The sequence below is a fragment of the Oryza brachyantha genome, chromosome 2, assembly GCF_000231095.2.
Source record: "Oryza brachyantha chromosome 2, ObraRS2, whole genome shotgun sequence".
Classification (NCBI taxonomy): Eukaryota; Viridiplantae; Streptophyta; class Magnoliopsida; order Poales; family Poaceae; genus Oryza; species Oryza brachyantha.
In genome coordinates, this window is record NC_023164.2 from 7,304,880 (window position 1) to 7,325,609 (window position 20,730).

At 40.7% G+C, this 20,730-nt stretch overlaps 3 protein-coding genes and 1 long non-coding RNA gene across 6 annotated transcripts; 2 read left to right on the top strand and 2 right to left on the bottom strand.

Annotated features, from left to right (window-relative positions):
• The first annotated feature begins 1,244 nt into the window (after nucleotides 1–1,244).
• Nucleotides 1,245–7,183, top strand: LOC102721334 (TOM1-like protein 9). Of its 3 annotated transcripts, none has more exons than XM_015834058.2 (11): nucleotides 1,245–1,458; nucleotides 1,563–1,795; nucleotides 2,527–2,605; nucleotides 3,421–3,519; nucleotides 3,598–3,711; nucleotides 3,971–4,122; nucleotides 4,252–4,333; nucleotides 4,536–4,621; nucleotides 5,211–5,390; nucleotides 5,608–6,002; nucleotides 6,265–7,183. In XM_015834058.2, the coding sequence occupies exons 2-11, from the start codon at nucleotides 1,695–1,697 to the stop codon at nucleotides 6,846–6,848; spliced, it is 1,872 nt and encodes a 623-aa protein (XP_015689544.1). In that variant the 5' UTR covers nucleotides 1,245–1,458; nucleotides 1,563–1,694; the 3' UTR covers nucleotides 6,849–7,183. The 3 variants fall into 3 exon arrangements, with proteins under 3 accessions (XP_015689544.1, XP_015689545.1, XP_006647153.1); XM_015834059.2 differs by having other exon boundaries at nucleotides 1,568–1,795; XM_006647090.3 differs by having other exon boundaries at nucleotides 1,245–1,795.
• On the bottom strand, nucleotides 5,678–6,242 carry LOC121053497. The gene is made up of 3 exons (XR_005811091.1): nucleotides 6,141–6,242; nucleotides 5,858–6,034; nucleotides 5,678–5,768 (listed from the first exon to the last, which is right to left on the bottom strand). It is a non-coding gene; the product is annotated as an uncharacterized LOC121053497 (long non-coding RNA).
• A 2,160-nt stretch (nucleotides 7,184–9,343) lies between the features above and the next one.
• On the bottom strand, nucleotides 9,344–14,123 carry LOC102710379 (proteinaceous RNase P 1, chloroplastic/mitochondrial-like). Its single transcript, XM_015833063.2, has 7 exons — nucleotides 12,510–14,123; nucleotides 11,892–11,981; nucleotides 11,577–11,758; nucleotides 11,185–11,305; nucleotides 10,873–10,941; nucleotides 10,406–10,607; nucleotides 9,344–10,156 (listed from the first exon to the last, which is right to left on the bottom strand). The coding sequence occupies exons 1-6, from the start codon at nucleotides 14,100–14,102 to the stop codon at nucleotides 10,515–10,517; spliced, it is 2,148 nt and encodes a 715-aa protein (XP_015688549.2). The 5' UTR covers nucleotides 14,103–14,123; the 3' UTR covers nucleotides 9,344–10,156; nucleotides 10,406–10,514.
• A 1,195-nt stretch (nucleotides 14,124–15,318) lies between these two features.
• On the top strand, nucleotides 15,319–20,380 carry LOC102721614 (protein FERTILITY RESTORER RF2, mitochondrial). The gene is made up of 5 exons (XM_006647091.3): nucleotides 15,319–15,476; nucleotides 17,089–17,173; nucleotides 18,270–18,343; nucleotides 19,592–19,676; nucleotides 19,759–20,380. Exons 2-5 carry the CDS (start codon nucleotides 17,107–17,109, stop codon nucleotides 19,989–19,991), a joined length of 459 nt encoding a protein of 152 aa, XP_006647154.1. The 5' UTR covers nucleotides 15,319–15,476; nucleotides 17,089–17,106; the 3' UTR covers nucleotides 19,992–20,380.
• Nucleotides 20,381–20,730: the final 350 nt, after the last annotated feature.

Below are 20,730 nucleotides of genomic sequence, written 5' to 3' on the forward strand. Positions count from 1 at the left end.
ATGGATATACATAGCCACCATAATTTCCCAGCTAACGGATGAATCTGTTTTTCCTAATAGAGTAATAAGATGATGGAAATATATACAATTACTAGACTCTGCAATAATTTCAAATACACATCTATATGTATTGACAGCACAACTAAAAGGACATGACTGGATATCAGCATAGGCGGAGCTACATAGACACGTATGGGTGCCTAGGAATCCGGTTCAAAAAATACTTGCTACGTCAAAAAACCAATTCTCCGGTTTCCGTGTCCAACGTTTGACCATCCGTCTTATTTAAAAAAATTTTAGGAAATTAAAAAAAATTAGTCACACGTAAAATACTATTCATGATTTACCATCTAATAAAAACAAAAATATCAATCGAAAAAAAATTAAATAAGACGAAGAGTCAAAAATTATAGGTAAAAAGTGAAAAATTGGTTTATTTTGGGACGGAAGGAGTATTAGCTATAATTCACCTATTTATTTCACATGTATAGTAAGTCTAAATTTAGGCAAGTACAGCAAGCAGCAAGCAAGTGATAACCCTTTCTTTCCGTTATAGCTCTGTCCTGAATATATATTCAAACGAAATTACCAAAGCATTACGATGTTTATCTCTTCAATAAGAAACACGTCGATTTTTGAAGTATCAACACCCAAAAACACATTGGCAACGTTCTTAAAAATCCAGAGCACGTCCGTACATGCTACGTGGTGTGGCTCGCCACGGGGCTTGCTCAGATGCCATTGCCCATATATCTTAGATTTGGATTTATTTTTGAGTTTTCTTATCGAAGTTCTTTGCTTTTAGGTTTTAAGAATATATTATTCATAAATTATTTTTTTAATTTCTATCTAATTTTTTATTCTCAACAAGGACGGCCACCTGGAACTTGAAGCGTTCTCAAATTTTAAACCGAACGAATAAATCAGTATATTCAGATGCTATCATGTTTCCTAGCTTCATAGTTATAAGCATTCATCTTTTATTAACCATTTCAATCAACAATATGGAGTTTTTTTTTAAAAAAAATCTTAACTGCTACTCTACCTTATACATTACAAAATTAAAGATAACTAACCGGATATAACTACGTCACACCCTATTGGACACACATAATTTACGCAAATCGCTTACGACATTACAGAACCAGCACTACAATAATATCAGCATGATTGGTCCCACCTTTTTTTCTCAGACAGCTAATAAAAGAAATAGAAAATGGAAAAAATCAAGAAAAAAAAACACAAGAATCGAAGGGAAAAAAGAAGAGCGCAGGGAGGAGAGAGACGAAGGAAGCCAAACAAAAACAATCAGAAGCGGACGAACAGCGCCACGGAATTCATCGACAAAAATTTTCATCGTGCTCGCCGAAAGCCGGCCGCTTTGAGACCATCCAAGAAACCAACCACCAATCCTCCCGCGACCTTTTTTTCCTCCGCCATTTTGAGCCACCGCCAAAGGTCGCCGTTTTCGTTTCTTGGCTTCTTTTTTTTCTGTCCTTCCTTTCGTTCTCACCGGAGGCCGGCCAAGAAATAGGGAGAGATTTTAAAATTTTTGTGGCCAGGACAGGAAAAGGGTGCGATTTGGGGGAGTTTTCTTGCGTTCTTGCGGCCGTGGGCGGCGCCGGTTTGGGATTTCCGGGTGCAGAGTTGGTCGGTCGGTCGGTTGGTTTCCGGCGAGCGAGGGGGGGAGGAAGATGCCGTCGCTTCTGGTCGACCGCGCGACGAACGACATGCTCATCGGCCCCGACTGGGCCATGAACCTGGAGATCTGCGACACGCTCAACCGCGACCCGGGGTGAGGAAGAAGAAAGATCATCCGTTCTTTCTTTATTTATTATATTCTTTTCATGCTGTGGTTTTTATTTTTTTCACTCTCGATTTTTACTGTTGTATGGTGGAGATGCCTCGTCGCGTTCGTGATATTGGAGGACGTAATTCTGTTGTTTCTCGTGTTTGTAACAGATTTTGTTCTTTCCTTTTTGGCGGTTTGGCTGATTTCTTCGTGCTGGTTTAGGGATTGGAGCAGAATGTTTGGTGACTGGAAAATTCAATGGTTTTGATCGATTCGTGGGTGTGTTACTGTTTGATCAAATGGTCCGTATTCTGTTCGTTTTGGATTGTCCAAAGCTTTTGAGTTGGGACTCCATGACGACAGATGATTTCTATGTGAAAGCTTGGACCTTGAGAGTTGAGACTGTTGATTTTTCAACAGCAACGTCTTAAACTCTTGATCTATCCTTGATTATGCGGTAAAAGCTCGGGAATCAACGTTTGCTCTTGAAATGATCAATTTCTGTTGTTCTCTTTGAGTTAGTTTCATGTAAAAATGGGATTGAGTTGAAGTCTTGATTTTGACCGTTTTTTCTTAGAATTTTGAATTTTTACAAACTTGATCAACAGTTAACATTTTGGTCAGTTCTGTGTGAAGTTTTACGAGAACTTCAATCTTTGTGAAGTTTCTCAAACTTATGTGTTCAAGATTATCAAAGCATATAATGACAATACTTCATACTGCTATATTCATAGGCAAGCAAAAGATGTCGTCAAGTATCTGAAGAAACGCATTGCGCACAAGAACCCGAAGGTCCAGCTTCTTGCTCTCACGGTGAGTATGAGTTGAAAAGCAATTTTTAGTGTTAGTTCTGTACATCGTACACATTTTCTTGTAGGCTTGTAGCAACACATGCGTGAGGATAGAACTTGGTTATTTACAAGCTGATGATAATTGTGTTGGGCTTTGTGTATTATAACTTTTAGGTAGTAACTGTCAGTTCTGTATGCTGCCTGATTGCCATTCCTGTTTGACTCCTGAAGAGGCTCCAAAGTAAGAATATTTCATGAGACAATAGAAGGAAGGTCCTTAGGTAGTTAAGTGGGCCCTGGAGACTTTTGTCAGTGACCACAAGATGCCAAAATCAGGAGTGTCCCGGCAAAAAAAAAATCAGGAGTGAATTATGATAAAATAGTTTGCATTCGTTGAGAAGAGAAAATGCAGAAATTGTGCTCTGATGTAGCGAGGGATCAGGCAAAGTCCTAGTTGAATGTCTTGTTCCTGGCAATGAATCTGTTTTTGTCTTGTATTTCTTGAGATTTCTGGTGCATGCAATTACTTCTAGTGTCTTTTACCTCCTGCTAAACTGTCATGCCATACTTTTTGGTATCCAAGATCCAACAGGAAGGACAAAAAAAAAATCTGTAGTGCTCTGAACTTGATAAGAAAAAATTTGTACATCCCTTTATTTGTACCCCAATCTTATTTCACTGTAACATCAACCAATTTTGTCAATAAAATGGATACAAGGTAGAGCATCTTCTACCTTCTTACCTCAAAAAAAAAAAACCCTGTTCCTGACCATATTTGTGAAACGGGAAACCACATTTAAGTTTTACTGAACTACAACATTGGTCTGCTTAATTCAGTTACTGGAGACGATGACTAAGAACTGTGGGGACATTGTCCATATGCATGTTGCTGAGAGGGACATACTTCATGAAATGGTGAAGATTGTCAAGAAAAGGGTATGTATGTACAGTTTCAACCTTAAAATTGTCTGCGTAATTATGAAGTCCTAACGCCTTCTTCTTTTGAGGTTTTAGCCTGATTTTCACGTAAAAGAGAAGATCCTCACTCTGATAGACACTTGGCAAGAAGTTTTTGGTGGGGCACGTGCAGGATATCCACAATACTACGCAGCATATCAGGAGCTCTTGGTATTGTTCCACTTATATCAAATATACTGTGATACTTAAATCTTGGATTTTATTTTTACATGTTAATTTTTCTCCTCAGAGGGCATAATCTCCAATAGGGCGAAGAATATTTACAATCTTTTAAGATAACAATAGAGTAATACAGCTTTCAAGCATGAAAAATGTGTGGCATGCTGTTTCCAAATAATATTGTAGTTCTAATATCAAACCATCGCAAACTAATTCAGTGACATTTCTGGAAACTTCATTCACATGGCAGCGTGCTGGGGCTGTATTTCCTCAAAGATCAAGTGGCTCTGTTCCAATATTTACTCCTCCACAAACGCAACCCCTACAAAACTATCCCCCATCTTTACGCGATGCTCAGCAAGATCAACCTGAATCATCAGTGCCTGATTTGCCTTCATTAAGGTATGACACTTCTTTTACATTACAACTAGTAGTCTACTACAATGGATGTGTCTAACTTCAGCACTCGTAAAATTTTGAAACCTTTGTTTTTCCATAGAAATTTGGTAATGATCATTTCTATTTCAATAGCCTGGCTGAAATTCAGAATGCACGTGGCATCATGGACGTTCTTTCGGAGATGTTGAATGCTTTGGATCCTGGTAATAGAGAGGTATTCCTAATGCATCTGGAGTAACTTCATCCTCATAATTATTAGGCCCAGAAATTTTTTTGGCTATTGGATAATTCAACATGGTTTCAGTAATCACATAATCTAACCAAAATAACTGGGATCATCTTCAACAACTCTGAAATCGTTCAACTCTGATCAACCTGCACACTGTTTCTTTATTTACTCATATTGGACTGTGCAGGGACATAAGCAAGAGGTCATTGTTGACCTTGTGGATCAATGCCGTTCCTACAAGCAGAGAGTGGTACAGCTTGTAAACAGTACCTCGTAAGTTTTTTGGAGGTCTCTTGGGCAAAAATGATCCAAAAATGTCAGACTCAGCTTCTGTATCATGCTTAGTATCTGTTGTTCAATTTAAATTCATTATTTAGTGTTGAAAATCGTATAGTCCTGCACGCAGGCGCCAATCAAGAGAGGGTGGGGCCAGTCGTGCATCATTAGTTTCTGTATCGTGCATCATATTTTCATATATAGCAATTTTACAGTCCTTAAGTAGTTACTGTGAGGTACCAAAATTTTATTATAAAATTTGGTACCTCCTAATATGTAGGTACTAGAAGACTGAAATTTTGATACCTCTTGATATTTTTTTAACAACTGTAAAATTTCTCTATCATATATTATGTAGTAAACTTTAGTCTGATGTCACCTGTTCAAATTAAATTCTTACTTTGTCAGTGCCTGATATTTTTCTGACTGCTTGATATGCATTATTGCCACCTAATTTCTTTTGGGAACTGTTTTCCCCACAACCAGAACTGTAACTTTGCATTCTGTTAGTTTCAGGATTTATTACCGTGCATCTATTTTGTATCCACTAGAGGGGCTTCTTATTTCGTATACTCAATTGTGACAGGAACGAGGAGTTGCTCAGCCAGGGCCTCTCTTTGAATGATGATTTGCAGAGGGTTCTGGCAAAACATGATGCTATTGCTGCAGGCATAGTCGTTAAGGTGGAAAAACCAAAATCTCTGCAAGCCCAAATTAACAGTACTTCGCCGGCAAATCCAGGGACTTCGAAAGGAGCAGTTGAAAGGTTTACATGTCATGACAATAATTTGTTTCTTCAAATCATTCCAAGATATTCTACTAGAAACATGATATGAACTCTTGGAGCTTGCAATAAAATGTGGGTTTATTTTGATCATATATTTCTCAGTAGTACTACAGACAGTAAACCGCCTGGGATTATCTTTTTCCTAATAGAAGTGTATTTTCTCCTAACCTTTTGTCTTGTTTTCCATTATATTCAGGTCTTCAGGGACTGCAAGTGCCAGCAACAAGCAGTTAGCACTTCCAGCTCCTCCATCATCTAGCGGTCCAAAAGCTCCAGCAGCACCAGTTCCAGTTATCGACCTTCTTAGTGGAGATGATTACATCAAACCTGAACCTGCAAACTCCCTCGCACTTGTTCCTGTCACAGAATATTCAGCAGCAGATCAAAATGTGTTAGCCCTTGCAGACATGTTTGAGCAAATTAGTGCCAACAAAAGCAACCATAACCTTACTAACTCTTTGAATCCGTTGAATCCAAATTCAAATTTCCCTGCATCACAAGCATATTCTGCTCCAATGCAACCTGCTCTGCCTCAGCATCCAATTGCTTATTCTAATGGGGCTACATCCAATGCCATCGTACCATACTATGGTAATACATTACACTTGAGGCTTGCTGATATTCTGCAACATAAAATCTTCACATTAAACAGGAGTAAATGGTTATTATTTCTTGTAAAGATAGGTCAATACATTACAATCAACTACACTAGCTTTTTGAATATACTACCTCATGCGAGTAAATGCTTTGTGGAATATTTTAGCTCTAAAACTGTCTGCACCTCTCATCAATTTTTCCTTCAAAAAAAAAAAATCTCCGTGGGCATTTCACAATCTCTTATTGACTGGTGCAGATGATCAAAATGGAGACCTTCCACCACCACCATGGGAGATTCAACAATCCATGGATAACCCATTCCAGGCCGGCCGGGTGGCATTGCAACCAGGGCAACCTGTAGGGATACAACCCCGATCAACCCAAGCTGGTCAGTTTCAGTTTGGGCAAGATTTTATGCCATCACAACAAATGGCAAATGGGCAACTAGGAGGAATGCAGCTGCAACAACCACAGACCATGCCGAATCTTCAGTATGGAGGGATGCATCCTTCGATGCAAGCCAATCAAGGAGGAAGCATGTACTCCCAACCAATGTTTGGAGGGCAGTTCTATGGAACCCATCAGCAGCTGTATGCTGTTCAAATGGCTGGCTATGGATATGGCCAGCAACCTGGAGCTTACTACATTCCAAATGCAGCGTATGCGTATGTTAGTGCAAATGAGCTTACCCAGAGAATGAATGGGCTTTCAGTTCAAGAAGGCAATCCACATGGAGCTGCAATGGCATCCAGACCTGAAGATTCACTCTTTGGTGATCTTGTTAGCATTGCCAAAATGAAACAGAACAAACCTGCAGCTGGCAAGGTTGGTGGCTCATAAGGATGGGTGACTAGACACATGGTTTCACCTCTTTTGCAGCAGAAAAGGCTTTTCCTGACAGTACATAATTCTTTTCTGTTCTTAAAGACTCATAATACATAATCCTTATTGCCACTTTTTGTGGGTCGCAAGAAGGCAATACTGTTGGAAAGTAGTTTCTGGCACTTGTTGATTTTAAGTTCGTTTTTCAGATAGAATTGTAGTGATATATATTGGAAAGTAGATTGAGCCTTGAGATGCATCTAGTGCCTCATGGCAAGGACGCTTATATATAAATTTTTAAGTCATATCATAATCATATTGGCATCATCAATAAATATTCTTCTGTACAAACATTTGACATGTCTTCCCTTGTGCGTGGAACCTAAAAAATGCTTGCAATGTTCCCAGGGTCGAAAAGAATAATGTAGCTTCTTACATTTTTTCCCTTTTTTTTCGGGAGAGAAGGACGCGGAGGCGGTGGCGGTGGAGGCAGGCGACGAGGAGAGGGGCAGCGACCACCGGTGGTAGAACCATGGGGGCAAGAGTGGAGGAGGCCACACCTCTCCACGCCGTCCTTATCTCCGCCAGCGAGAGGAGGGAGGGAATACAAGGGAGATGGGGTTAGAGGACGAAGAAGATGGGACGGAGAATGACATGTGGGACCCACCCATCATTTATTATTAGGGATAATTTCGTTCATGCCCTTGTTTCAGATTCTAATATTGATTTTGCCCCTCTTTTTTAGGGTTTTTTTTTTGCTCTTCTTTTTTTTGAACCGAATGAAAGGGTTGCCCCTGTTTTGGATGGCTGTTAGGTTGACTATTAGTTGACCAACATATTTAGATTAAAAAATAAAAAATTTAATTCCTGAAATAAGTAATGACCACCTTACCCCTGTTAAGACTAAAGGGGACAAGGAGTGGCAAAAAGCGAAGGGGAGAGAGGGCTGGATCTGGCCGGCGACCTGTGGGCAGCGGGCTGTGGGCGTCGGCGGGAAGGGAGGCGTGACGGCGGGGTGGGGGTGCGCCCACGGTGGGCCTAGTTGCAGCGGGCGGCGAGGAGGGGGGCACGACGGGGGCCACCAGAAGACAGCCACCGGGCCAGCGCCTCGCCGGTAGAGCCGCACCTCCACCGACTGGCCGTGAGGGCTCGCCATCGGCTCGAGCAGCGGCGCGGTTAGTGCCTCTGTGGCCGAGACCACCACCTCGTCGCGCAGCGAGGAGGGGCCGGCGCGCCTTGCTGCGGCGGGGCGGCGAGGAGGGGGCAGCGAGGAGGGGGCGCTGGAGCCGCTGCTAGGAGGGCTGCCTCGGCTTCTCGAGCTTCCTCGGCTCGGCGCTGGAGTGGCTGCTGGTATCTTGACGACGACGAGGAGTGTGAGGTAACCATTTCCTTCCCCTTCCTTTGCTTAGTCCAGTACATTCATGGGGTAGGGTTTATGGAATTTGTGAATTTCCTAGGAGAGCATTGTGCTGAAAATTGCTAAATATTCCTGGAATGCAGATGTATTAAAGACTAGCCATGGAGGAAATTAGGGAGATGGAAGAAATTTGGTATGGTTGTCTAGTGTTGTGATAATTTGGACTTGTAATATGTGGGACACTTTGAGATGGTATGGTTGTCTGTTTTTGTAATATTTTGGACATGGTAATATGTGGACTAATTTGACATGATATGGTTGTCTATTTTGTGATATTTTCGACATGGTTATATGTGGACCAATTCTGTGATATTTTGGACTTGTAATATGTGGAAATACATGATAAAGTTTGATATGATATGCTATATGTAACTGTTATTAAAATTGTATCCAATTTCTGATAAAAATCTGTCAAATTTTTAAAAAAATTATAAGTTTTCAAACATGTGATTTGAATTAATAATATATTGCTTTAGTATTTTTCTAGGATTTATAACGGAGGGTAACAACACAAATGACTAAAAAAACAAGGGTAAAAGTGATATTCTCGTGAAAGGGTAGAGAGTCCTTTAATATATCATTTAACGTCGTTAGTACAGCCATCCAAAACAAGGGCAATCCTTTCATTCGGTTAAAAAAAGAGGGACAAAAACAAAAACCCTAAAAAGAAGAGACAAAATCAATATTACAACCTAAAATAAGGGTTGAAACGAAATTGCCCCTTATTATTATTGTGTGAAACCAACATGTGGGTCCCATGAGCTTTATTATTTTTCCGGATCAAATTGCCACATAAGTGCCACGTCAAAAAGACCAAGACAAATTGACCATGTAGGTGCCACGTCAACTAAAACCACTCTCCAAACCACCATGGGGCCTATATTACACCAGTTTTAACAATTGAGGGACCCATTATATCTGGTTTTCCACTTAAGGACGAAAACTGGATACGTTGATTAATCTAGACAAAAACTGGACACATAAGTTAAGTTAAGAGAACTCAAATGAAGTTATTCCGCAACCCGCTACGGCCAACGATTAATCTGTGGCCTACCTATTTCCCATCAAAGAATTTGGCCCACCGAAAGCAACAGGTAAAAACGGCCCATTTAATTCAGGTCAACGAAATCAACCTGAAGGCCATGTTCACAGGAAAAACGGCACATTTAATTCAGATCAACGAATTCAGCCTAATGCTCACGTTCTCAGGGGGAAAAAACACAGAGAACTTCAGACACCAAACAACTAGCAACACAAATGAAGACTTACATGGTTTCATCTATCAATGATCTAGAAAAGCATAACAAAATATTCCCTGGAACTGCCATTCATCGATAGCAAAACATGAAATAAGGCCGCTTACCGATAGCCGAGCTTAGATTTTCTCAACAACAACAACAACAACACACACAAAAATAAAAAAAGAAAAGAAAAAAAAACATTGGAGCGTCGTAAGGTGTCTTAGGCCATCTTCAACGGTGACACCAAGGGCACCACTTGAAAGGAGATCAGACGAAACACAAACCCTGAGGTTTCGCAAGGGCATTGCTTTTTAACGATTTTATGAAGGAATGGTTTGTAGGTGAGCCGAAATTGGGCAATGCTGAGTTTCCAATCCTAACAAATGTCAACAGCCCACAGCAGCAAACTACATGCTGATAATAGTAGTACATAAAATACCTCGTCGAATGATTAAATTGTATAGAACATAAAGAACAGGAGGCCCCATCGTTTGACAAATAGTAGCTGAATGTTGAACAGTCAGGCCTACCTTTTCTGCATGTGCTATTTACATATTCTGGTTATTGAACATGTGAAACAAGCCAACTTAATGGAAGAAACTCCGTGCATGAAAGAATTGTTGGTATGTAACAGCACCTTAATAACATACGGGGGTCAGTTCCTGATCCTGTAGGAGAACCTCTTGTTAGATGAACCAAAGGAAAACATAGGCAGGTGAACTAATAATGCCATGTTGAAAGACCATGTTTCAAGAAGCAGGTAGTGAGCTAAATGGAGTCAAGCATGCAAGACTAACTCCAAACACACGACATGACAGCTGTAATGTTCATAGTTACATGCTTACATCATATGAGACCACTGAACAGCAAGGTTAAGTAATGAAAAAGATAAAGAGATGGCATATTGAGATTCTGACCTGAATGTTCAAAAAAGAATGGTCAATTTTGTCCCTACAGTGATGTCGAACCATTTAGTGATTTATTCACATTGTAGTTCTAAACTTGATCTTCACCATAATATGGTTGTCAGTTGCACCGCGTGACACATAACCAGGTTCGTTTCGTCTCTAGCAAACCTTCCTCAGAGATAGGGATATGCCACTGACCTTTCTCAGATTCCTGAGTTCAGATAGAATAGATGGAATAATCATGAGGTATGCCCAAAAACAATAAAATAAAGGCTATATGTAACAGACTGAAGGCTTTAACAGCAATGATCTTGTATGTGCTTAAATAGACTAGTCCAGGCAATTCTTGACAATTGAGGGTTAAATCTAGAACCACAGATATTACAATTAGTTAATTTTTCAGTCAAATATTATGGTATGTCTACAACTCTACATGGCACCAAAATATAATATTAATTCAACAGCTAAATTCAAACCTGAATTACAACTGAGCAAGGAGGCGGCATTTGAAGTGTGGCGCAGCTGTCCTCAAAAGTGAAGCGTACCTGTTAGCAAAGATGGCACCATAAAATGAGGTCTGTTCTCAATACACAATGATCTGTAGATGTATTGAAATGTTCGTGCGCACATGTATATTTGCAGTGAATCTTACATAAAACAAAATATTTCTCATGAAGTTTCAGGGGAAATCTATGTAGCATGTTAACCCTTCATAAGTTGTTTGGCATTGTGATCTGTTCTCAATTTTCTTAAAAGATATAAATAAGTATCACGAAATGGATCCACACCTGATGCCTTTCCTTCCATTTGGGGAAGAAATCTCTTTCCAAGAGTTGAAATGTATGGTCTCTCATTTCATCGTTGGTAACTATCAAGCATTTGCATTTGATAGCAGCATACAACCAGTACCTGAACTATATGCCCAAGATATTACATACTGCACCAGAACATCATACAGACCAAGATTTTCAAAACTTCAGCTGTGCAAGGCAAATAACTAAAACCACTCTTTCTAAGGAGCAATTAATGCTAATCCATGGTTTATAAGAAAAACGTTTTTTTTCACATTAATATGCAAAACATTATGACAATGGAAAATCAGATATATCCTAAATAGACTATTTTCAATCCTCAGGAGGATAGTTGCTGTACAGCTTCCTAGGGCATGTAAAAAGCTTACCAATCATCATTTGAGCCAGTAGGGGTTGCATAAATAGCATTAGATTGCTTCCACTTCTCCACCAACTTACGATTAGAAGGTTTTTGCATACGCTCTCCTGTGAGATGTCTGTTATGCACAACTATCAATGGGAACTTTCTCGATTGAAATCTTTGCCGCATGACATCAGCAACAATATTAATCTGTCCAGATAAAGAAGACAAATTAACAAAACATAGAAGCCAGGTATTTAAGATATATGTATATATTTTCACTGGACAGATATATCATATATGTATATATAAGCATAAGAAATATTTACCACAATACACATGCCTTACTCAAGGAAAGATGCTTGTGACTATAAAGGCCAACATTGGCACCATCCACAACTGCGTCAAAAGGGCCATGCTTTTCCAACCATTTCTGAACATAGAAAATATATGTGAAAAAAGTCAAGATAAATGTTTCATGACAGAAATGATAACATAGACTACACAGACCATTGGAGACAGATCTAGTTATCACAATTCACACGTAAGAACTATTTATGATTTGCAGATGAAAATTATTTTTTCCAACAAAGAGGCTGCAAGCGAGCTGAAAATTAATTGCAACAAAAATATATTAAGATATTGTGGCTTACATCATTTTTTTTTTCTAGTTTGCACAATGCTTAATAAATTAATGCTCAGTATTCACAAAATATACAAAATGAGATGGAAAACTTATGTTTTTAGTCAGTTTATGATTGGATAGAATTCTGAGAGTACATAATTTACTCACTATTGAAAACACATCTATTTTTTATCCTTTCCATGCTGAAAACCATGGCCTCAATCTACACTTTTGGAAATATTTAGTGTAACTTAATCAGGGCATAATATTGATGACATGTATTGATAAGTGCACAACCTAGTAAAAATAACGTTACGGTGCTCAGAGATAGATGACCTGAAAGTTCTCAAAGTTTGATCTCCTCTCTCTTTTTATAGCTAATTTAGCCACCAATGTGGCAAAATCTTCTGTTTCTTTTGGATCAAGATCTATAATATCCAATTTCTCTCCACAAGCAAGGCATACACCATTACTGTCGATGTGTGAGTGTGATATGGTCCATTTACCCCTTCCTAACCATCCCAACCCATGCCATCCCCCACCATTGTTCTCTATAGCTTTTGTTATAACACCTGCATCCCATTTTCTCTTCCCCACTTTAGATGCTGTTGTGCTCCTAAACCAGGCCTCAAGTAGTTTAGCTGTGTATGGAGATACTTGTCTGACAGTAGTCCTAAACTTATGCAACAAATAATAAACCCTGTCTCCTTGACGTGTGGCTACACTAGCCCTGAGAAGTGTCTCCAACTCAGGCTCTTCAAGTCTGACACCAGACTCCAACATATGTGCTTCCACTTCAAATGCTTTGTCAATATTGCTGCTATTGCAGAATGCTGTCAAAGCAGGACCGTATGACCGCAACTTTGGCGCAATACCCTGATCCTTCATTTGCTTCACAATATCAAAGGCCATGTCACCGTTGCCCATGGACATTGCCATACGAGCTACTGCAGTCAGGGCCGCCTCGCTCATGGGAACTTTCTCTTCCTCCGAGCACATCTTCTCAAATATCTCAAACCCTCGAGTTCTTGCATACTCCCTCAGCTCATCACTCACTGCAATTTTACTTGGTTTCTCCACCACACCATCATCTGAAGCAAACAAATTGATCTTGCTTCCCTCCTGATCCTCGGAGAGACCTTCAGACCGTACATCATTGCCTTCCGAATTCCCCACGCTTTCCATGGACGACGAATCTAATTGACCAATACTAGCAATCCCACTACCGGCATTGCCACTTTTCGCCGGCTGCACGAATCCAAGCGCCGCAGAAGAACACAGATAGAGGAGCACGCCGTAGTGGTGCTGCCCCATTCTGATCCCTTCCTTCACCGCGGAGTCATACAGGCTGATAGCCCCCATCACGTCTCCTCTCTTTGAGCACATGTCGAGCTCGACTCTCAGCTTGCCTTCGTTCGCACTGGCCTTCGCTTTCTTCTTCCCCTTCTTGCCGACGCTCCCACTAGCCCCCTTCTCGCCTCTACCGAAATTTCCAGCTCCAGATCGCCGCGCCGGAGTTTCGCCTCTCGCCCAGCGCCTCCCCTCCCTGCCGCGCCCACTGAGCTCCCCATCCCTCGCCTCCCCTCCCCGACCGCCCTTCCCCTGAGCCTCCCCGTCGGCGGCACGCTCCCCGCGCGCGGGCCTGTCCTCCCCTCTCCTCCACCGCCCCGCGCCGCCGCCACGGCGGGCCCGCCCCGCCGCGGCGGCCTCCCGCGCCACGCCGCCGACCTCGGCTCCCGGGGTCGGAGCCCTGCCGTCTCTCCGGGGCACTACGTCGAGCACGTCGCGCGCGCGGCACGGGGGAGGCGGGAGGAGACACCTGAGGGCCCGGGACGACGAGGAGGCGGCGGCTGGTAGGAGGAGGAGGATGCCGGTGGGGAGCGAGGGAGGGGTGAAGATGGAGGGGCGCCATGGTTGGCGCGCTGCCATCAGAGCGGGAGAGGGCGGTGGTGGGTGAAGGTTTTAAGCGACATCCGGAACGAGCGGGGATAAGGTTTATATGTACTTGTTGTGTATACTCACTCCATCACCGTTGCATACGAACACGATCTAAATATATCTTTGTCCAAGTTTATTATACTATCATACGTTACATTTAATATTTGGTTTATTTTTCTGAAACTACTATTACTCTATTTACTTTTGGCATTATTATTTATACAAATTTATTTAAAAATAACTAAAAAATCTGATAACTTAGAACAGAGGTAATATTTCGGTGGTATCAGCTTGTCAAGTGATGTCACTATTAACGAAAATTCGCTCTATGTACAGAAACTTGACACCAAAAATAAACTAAATTTGTTATGATATAACTTTTTATAAGTTACTAGATATCATGGGAAAACTTGGATAGTCAATTTGCTTTCGAAGCTGCAATCCACAGTTGCAAATGCGGCATATGGGCCAAGATTTTGTTGGACGAAGACAGGTAGTTCACTCATCGATACAATCTAATTATAGTTTTAGGATACATGAATGCTTAAAAGAATCACCGCTAGACCTGAAAATTATGAACTTTAAACAAGCATAACCATTGTGACTGCTTGAAACAGAAAACGTTTCATGTTTCCGAACAGAAATTCAACTCGTTATAAAGTCTCATATAAAATTCATGTGTTGCAGATGTACCTCTATTGGCTTGGCTTGATGTTAATTGGGGAATAAAAGAAATTTAGGCACACAATTATCGGTGTGAAACAGGGCTAAAAACGGATCAAAAACTAGTCTTTTGAATGTTGTTTTGAAAATACTTTTTGGGAAATCGGAATCAAAATTATAAACCTAAAAAATGAATATTATCAGATACGTATATGGAGAAAATATGTATCGAAAAAAATACGGTAACAAATATTTACGAGAATAGAAAAACCCAATTCTCAACATATAAACGGGCATGGTCACACATAGTCTGTTTACACAGAAATAATTAACTTTTTTATCACTCTTTGTAACAGATTTGTCACTGAACCACGCAAGAACTCACATGTCATATGCAGCGAGTTTAAAAGTACAAAAAAAAAAAAAATCCCCCCCCCCCCCCCTACTCGTTAACACGAGACTAAATCAGGTGAGGCCAAATAATAACATCCTACATAACACACATTCTACGTTTCCTCTTCCCCGTGGCTGCCCGCTCCGATCCCACCCGACGACGGCGCACCGTCGCTCCCCTCCCCCACCCGACGCCGGCGCAGCCTCCATCCGCCGCCCCCTCCCGCGCCCCTTCCCCGTCCGCTGCCCAGCCGGCGCCCCCACCCGCCGCCTCCCGACGCCGGCCGTGCCCTACCTTCCTCCTCTCCGGTTAGCCCCCATCCCCGTCCTGTATCTGTTTGTATATGTGTGCCTGTATATGTTGATGTATATATTGGCTATTGGGATTTGAGATGGCTGTGTGCTTGTATGTGCTGATGTATATGTGTGCTTGTATATGCTGGTAGCTTGATTTTTTAGCCAATCTTGAGATGGCAAAATCGAAATCAGTACATGCATGGGTGGGTGGGGGAACAAATTAATCAAAGCTGTGTTGGTGCCGCTATAGAACGATTTGAGGGCAGTCTGTAGAAGTAAAAATATTGGACCATTGAAGGGCCTTTTTCTCCATATTTTAGATTGTTATGTTTTAATATTTTATTTTATGTTTGAGCAGCTGATATATTGCCGGAACACTACATTATGTTTGAGTAGCCCATTTTTGGACTTTCTTTAAACGAAGTTTTTGCCATCATTATTTGTAGTCTTTCAAACAATGGAAACTCCGGGTAGCAGTAGCCAATGCGAACAAGATGCAAATCTACTGTTGTCTTGTGGGGCTGTTATGTTGCATACTTGCATATGTTGTTGGCGGGTATACCCACCTCTGAGTGGCGACTCACCATGAGGCCGTGTGTGAGCAGTGTGGGTGTGCTGAGCATGTGCATGGCCATGCGTGCATACAACCAGGCCAAGAGCTGCACTGCCAGCCAGACTCAGCATGGGTGTGTGAGGGTGCTGGCACCCAGGTCCTGAGGTGGAGCCTGATGAGGACAAGATCACAAGAAACATGTTTTGCCTGGTTTCTTGCTTCCTTCCTCCTCGGCACGGTAGATTGGGCAGCCAAGCCAAGTAGCATCCGCCTTCAAAAACAGAGCAAGCAGTATAGGGAAATTCTGGCACTTGGGATCTATCTGATCACAATCTGGTAGCAAGAGCAAGGTCTTGCAGTCATTTTGCTTGGCCAACAAAATCAGTAAATACTAAAATAGGAACAAGGGCATGATAGGGGAGTGGTATGTGTAGAACTTCTGAACAAACTTGGTCATAGAGATTGGAGGTGAAATATTGCACTACTATTTGTTGTCATTACTGGAACTTTGGTGGTATAGATGCAAATTTCTCTTAATAGTAGTACTAAAAGGAAGCAAATTTGCAATAGACCTTTTTGGGGCAATGTGCAGAGTGGAACAAGGTCAGTTGCAACTTGAGGAGAAGCAAATGATCAACCTTCCCTTGAACTAATAGGTGTAAGGAGGATTGCACATTGGTTGGGATGTCAAGTACATTTTTAAAACTACAATGGTGTGTCAAGAGGATTGCGCGTTGGTTGGGATGTCACGTACATTTTTAAACCTGTGTGTTAGGAGGATTGAGCAATTGTTGGGATGTTAAATACATTTTTAAAACTACAATGGTGATATATGTGGACAAGTGACATACTTTACCTGTATTGCGACTTAGGTAAAAGAAAGCAATATGGTACTTTTCAATATTTATGATAATACTATCCCTGAGCATACTTTGTTGTCTTTCAAGCAGACAAACCAGGTTTAAGATGCCATGCATTTATGCACTCTGTAGTAACTAGTTATGTCAATCATTTGGCATGGTTTTCCATTTCCTGTCATGTCTCACAATGTTACGATTTGATGGCTTGTAGATCTTGAAAGCATCCTCTATGTCATCATATGCCATATCCCTCCCAGGGGCTGTAACCAATCATGCACCAGCTAGGAGATTTGGAGGTAAATAATTGGCTTTAATCGTTTACATTTGTTAACTTCATAGGATCATCCATGAATTTCTGTCGTCACCTTTGGTATCATGCATGATAAGCTGATAGCTATACGGTAACTGGAATTTATTTTGTTTTGGGCTTTTGGCAGGTGGTGCATTTATTCTAGTTGCTTGGTATCAGTTTTCAAAATAAAAAAATAGATATTGTTTTACTTTCAAAAAAAACCATGGAAAAAATGGAATTTGCCCAGTATTAATTACTACCTCCGTCCCAAAATATAACTTCCGGCAATGTATACTATGCACTAATTTGCTATTCCATTTGTTGCTGCGGTCTATGATTGCTGCTTATGATAAGTGGGTCTGGGCCATCGTCACCCAGTATGAATTTAAGAAACAGTAGTGGAAAGGAATATGTTTCCTTGATGGTTAGCCTTTGAGCTACTTTAGGTGCAATGTAGGGATGAGTTATATTGGAGTTGGTCTACTTTTGGTTTTTCTGCCATATCTTTATTTTCTTTGTTGATCAGTCATTTTGGTTTTGTATGATAAGTAAATGAGATGTATGACTTTAAGGATAATTAGAATTTACTAGTTCCACTGCAGCTCAAAACTGAAGTTTGATGGGGAATAGTAGATATTTGGTATATATTAATAAAAATATGAATGCATGGACCTTTTGTTGTTTTGCACTAGTTTGGCCATTATCTTCTTTCAAGGCACTCTTGAAAAAATACTCTCACCATGTTTCACAATTTCACAATATTTGTTTCTCCCTTACTCATTGTTACTACAAGTATCTTTGGCCCTCTTCTCTTTTCATTGAACTGTGCTGCAGCTAAAAAATTCCATAGAATGTGAATCTGTAATACCTCATTACTTCTTAAATTCATATGTATTTTTTACCTTCTCTCAATTCTTATGCTCTAATAGTGCACGAAGAAAATTTAGATATGGTAGCATCCATGTGGACTATGCAATATAGCTGCTCTAGCCTACAAATATGGCAATTGACAAGTACTCTGATTATTACCTGTCTGCCTTGTCTTTTTACTATCTGAATCTACCATTGAAGAAGGCTTATGAATACCTTGCTCTCGGCAGGTTCACAATTTCAGACATCTCAAGCTGTCTGCATCTCATTTAAAAGGGAAGTGTCTGCTAAAGCAGTGTTAAGAGTAAGTTGGAATATTTCATGGATTCGTGTCTGCTTCAATCTTCTTTCCAACAAATTTCAGTCTTCAATCTTACTGTAAACAAAATTGAATGTTCATTGTTTGGATAACTTATCATGAGTTTATGACATGAAGCCATCTGGTCAATAACCAAATAGGCCTTTATCACCCCTTCTTAATTATATGTTATAAAGATCTGGCATTAAGTCATGAACGTTTTGATTATATTTTTTTCATTTAAAAATATATTACATAGCTAATTTAAAATATATATTGTTATAAATAGCTGCCAGTAAGTCAAGAACCTTTTATGTTCTCTAATATCCAATGCCAATTTATCTCTATTAGAGTAGCTAAATTTCTTTTAATCGTCAGCCTCAGGTAAAATTAAGTGATACTCCCTCCACTTATTGCTAGCTTGATGTACATAAGCCATTTGAAGTTGTGAACCTTACAATATACTGAAGTCAGCTTGTTATGTACTGATGAGTGTAAGATTAATGCGATGATGTCAAATTGAATTAGGAGTAACTATTATGAAATATGAATGTTAAAAATGGTTTAGTTCAAAATCCAACAGATTAGGAATTTACCATGCTTTATTTCCTAGCTACTAATCATGGTATGTGCATACCTGTAAATATAAGGTGCTTTGAATTGTTAATTAGTAGAAACAAATTACATCGGTACCACTAGAGTTCTGATGGATGGTAATAAATACCATCAAAAATACCTTTACTCCTCACATCTCTTAGGCAGCTTGTAGTAGTAGTGGCTGGTGGCAGCATTTGTAGTGGTGGATGACGCTTGGTCAGTGGAGCAAAGGGACCTGGCGGTGGTTGAGGCTCCAGAGCACCTGCAGCCTAGCTTAGAACCCCAACTCTGAGTGGCGACTCGTGTGTGCACAGTGTGGCTGTGCTGACAGGGGACTGTTATGTGTAGAACTTCTGAACAAACTTGGTCATAGAGATTGGAGGTGAAATATTTCACTGCTATTTGTTGTCACTACTGGAACTTTGGTGGTATAGATGCAAATTTCTCTTAATAGTAGTACTAAAAAGAAGCAATATTATCCTTGGTACATGGTGAAGTTCAATGAATAGTATATGCTCTAAATTATTCATGATGCTTACCTTCAGTTATTGAACTACAAAACTGATAAAAGGGAAAATGCTAGCTTGCTTATCTGCATACTTCACTGTCAGATCTCTTCATTGACTGCCTTTTATTTTGTGCCAACATGTTTTACAGCAAAGCATAAGATGCAATGCTACTCAGACCCAAAGTGCTCAGCGGAAGTCCTCAACTGCAACTGTTAAACGATCCGACCCCAAAGGTCGGCATCTAACTGAATGTTGTTCTATAGGTGGCAGGAATGCAATTGCTTAATTTCACTTTCTGTTCTTGTGGACTTTCAGGAAAAACTCAAGCGCCTAAATTGGATGATGGGAGTGGTGGGTTCCCTCCATTCCGTTTCGGCAAAGGTGGTGGCGGCGGCGGAGGTGGTGGAGGCGGCAGCAACTACTTCGGTGGATTTCTTCTCTTCACCTGTGTGTTGCTCCTAGATTACCTGAAGGAGTTTGAGAGAAACCTGTCTGCTCGAAGGCAACGCGCTGGAGATGATGCAAGCAATGAAATGCTCCAACAATAACTATTACTCGTGAACACAGCTCCCAAATACTGCCGTAGAGTTGCATCACTGACTCTAGTCGGTGAAATGCTCTCAAAGACTGGTTGTGTACTGGAAAAAGTGAATCTAGTACTCTAGTCGGTGTGAAATGCTTGGAATGTTGAGAGGTGACCCTTTTTTGAACGTTTTTCACTTGTTTTTTTTTTTTCTGTTTGGAATTGGTTCACGGTTGGTCAAATAACTCAAAGATAGTGTAGCAAATGTTGGAAATTTGCCAGTCATCTGCTGATGAGAACTCGTGCAACCTGGTTGTGTACTGGAAAAAGTGAATCTAGTACTCTAGTCGGTGTCAAATGCTTGGGAATGTTGAAAGGTGACCCCCTTTATGAACGTTTTTTTTCACTTGTTTTCTTTTTCTGTTTGGAATTGGTTCACAGTTAGTTAAATAACTTAAAGATAGTGTACCAGATGTTGGAGATTTGTCAGTCAGTGGGCGAAGTTCACACTGAATTTCTCATATGGAGTCCTGGAACTTCTGAATCTGAAAGCCCTCCATGACCCCCCCATCGTGGACCATGGCGTGTGATGACCTGAAAGCACAATGATTTGTGGCAGATTAATTCCGTTGTTTCGCTGGGGTTTCAAGACAACTTCGCTGCTGTTTTATGACAACTACCCGTCTGAATTCCCCGGACTTGACGAAGACTTGACCTCCCTTGCTGGTTTCGTCTCGTCCTTTTTTGAAGAAGGATGCTCTCAT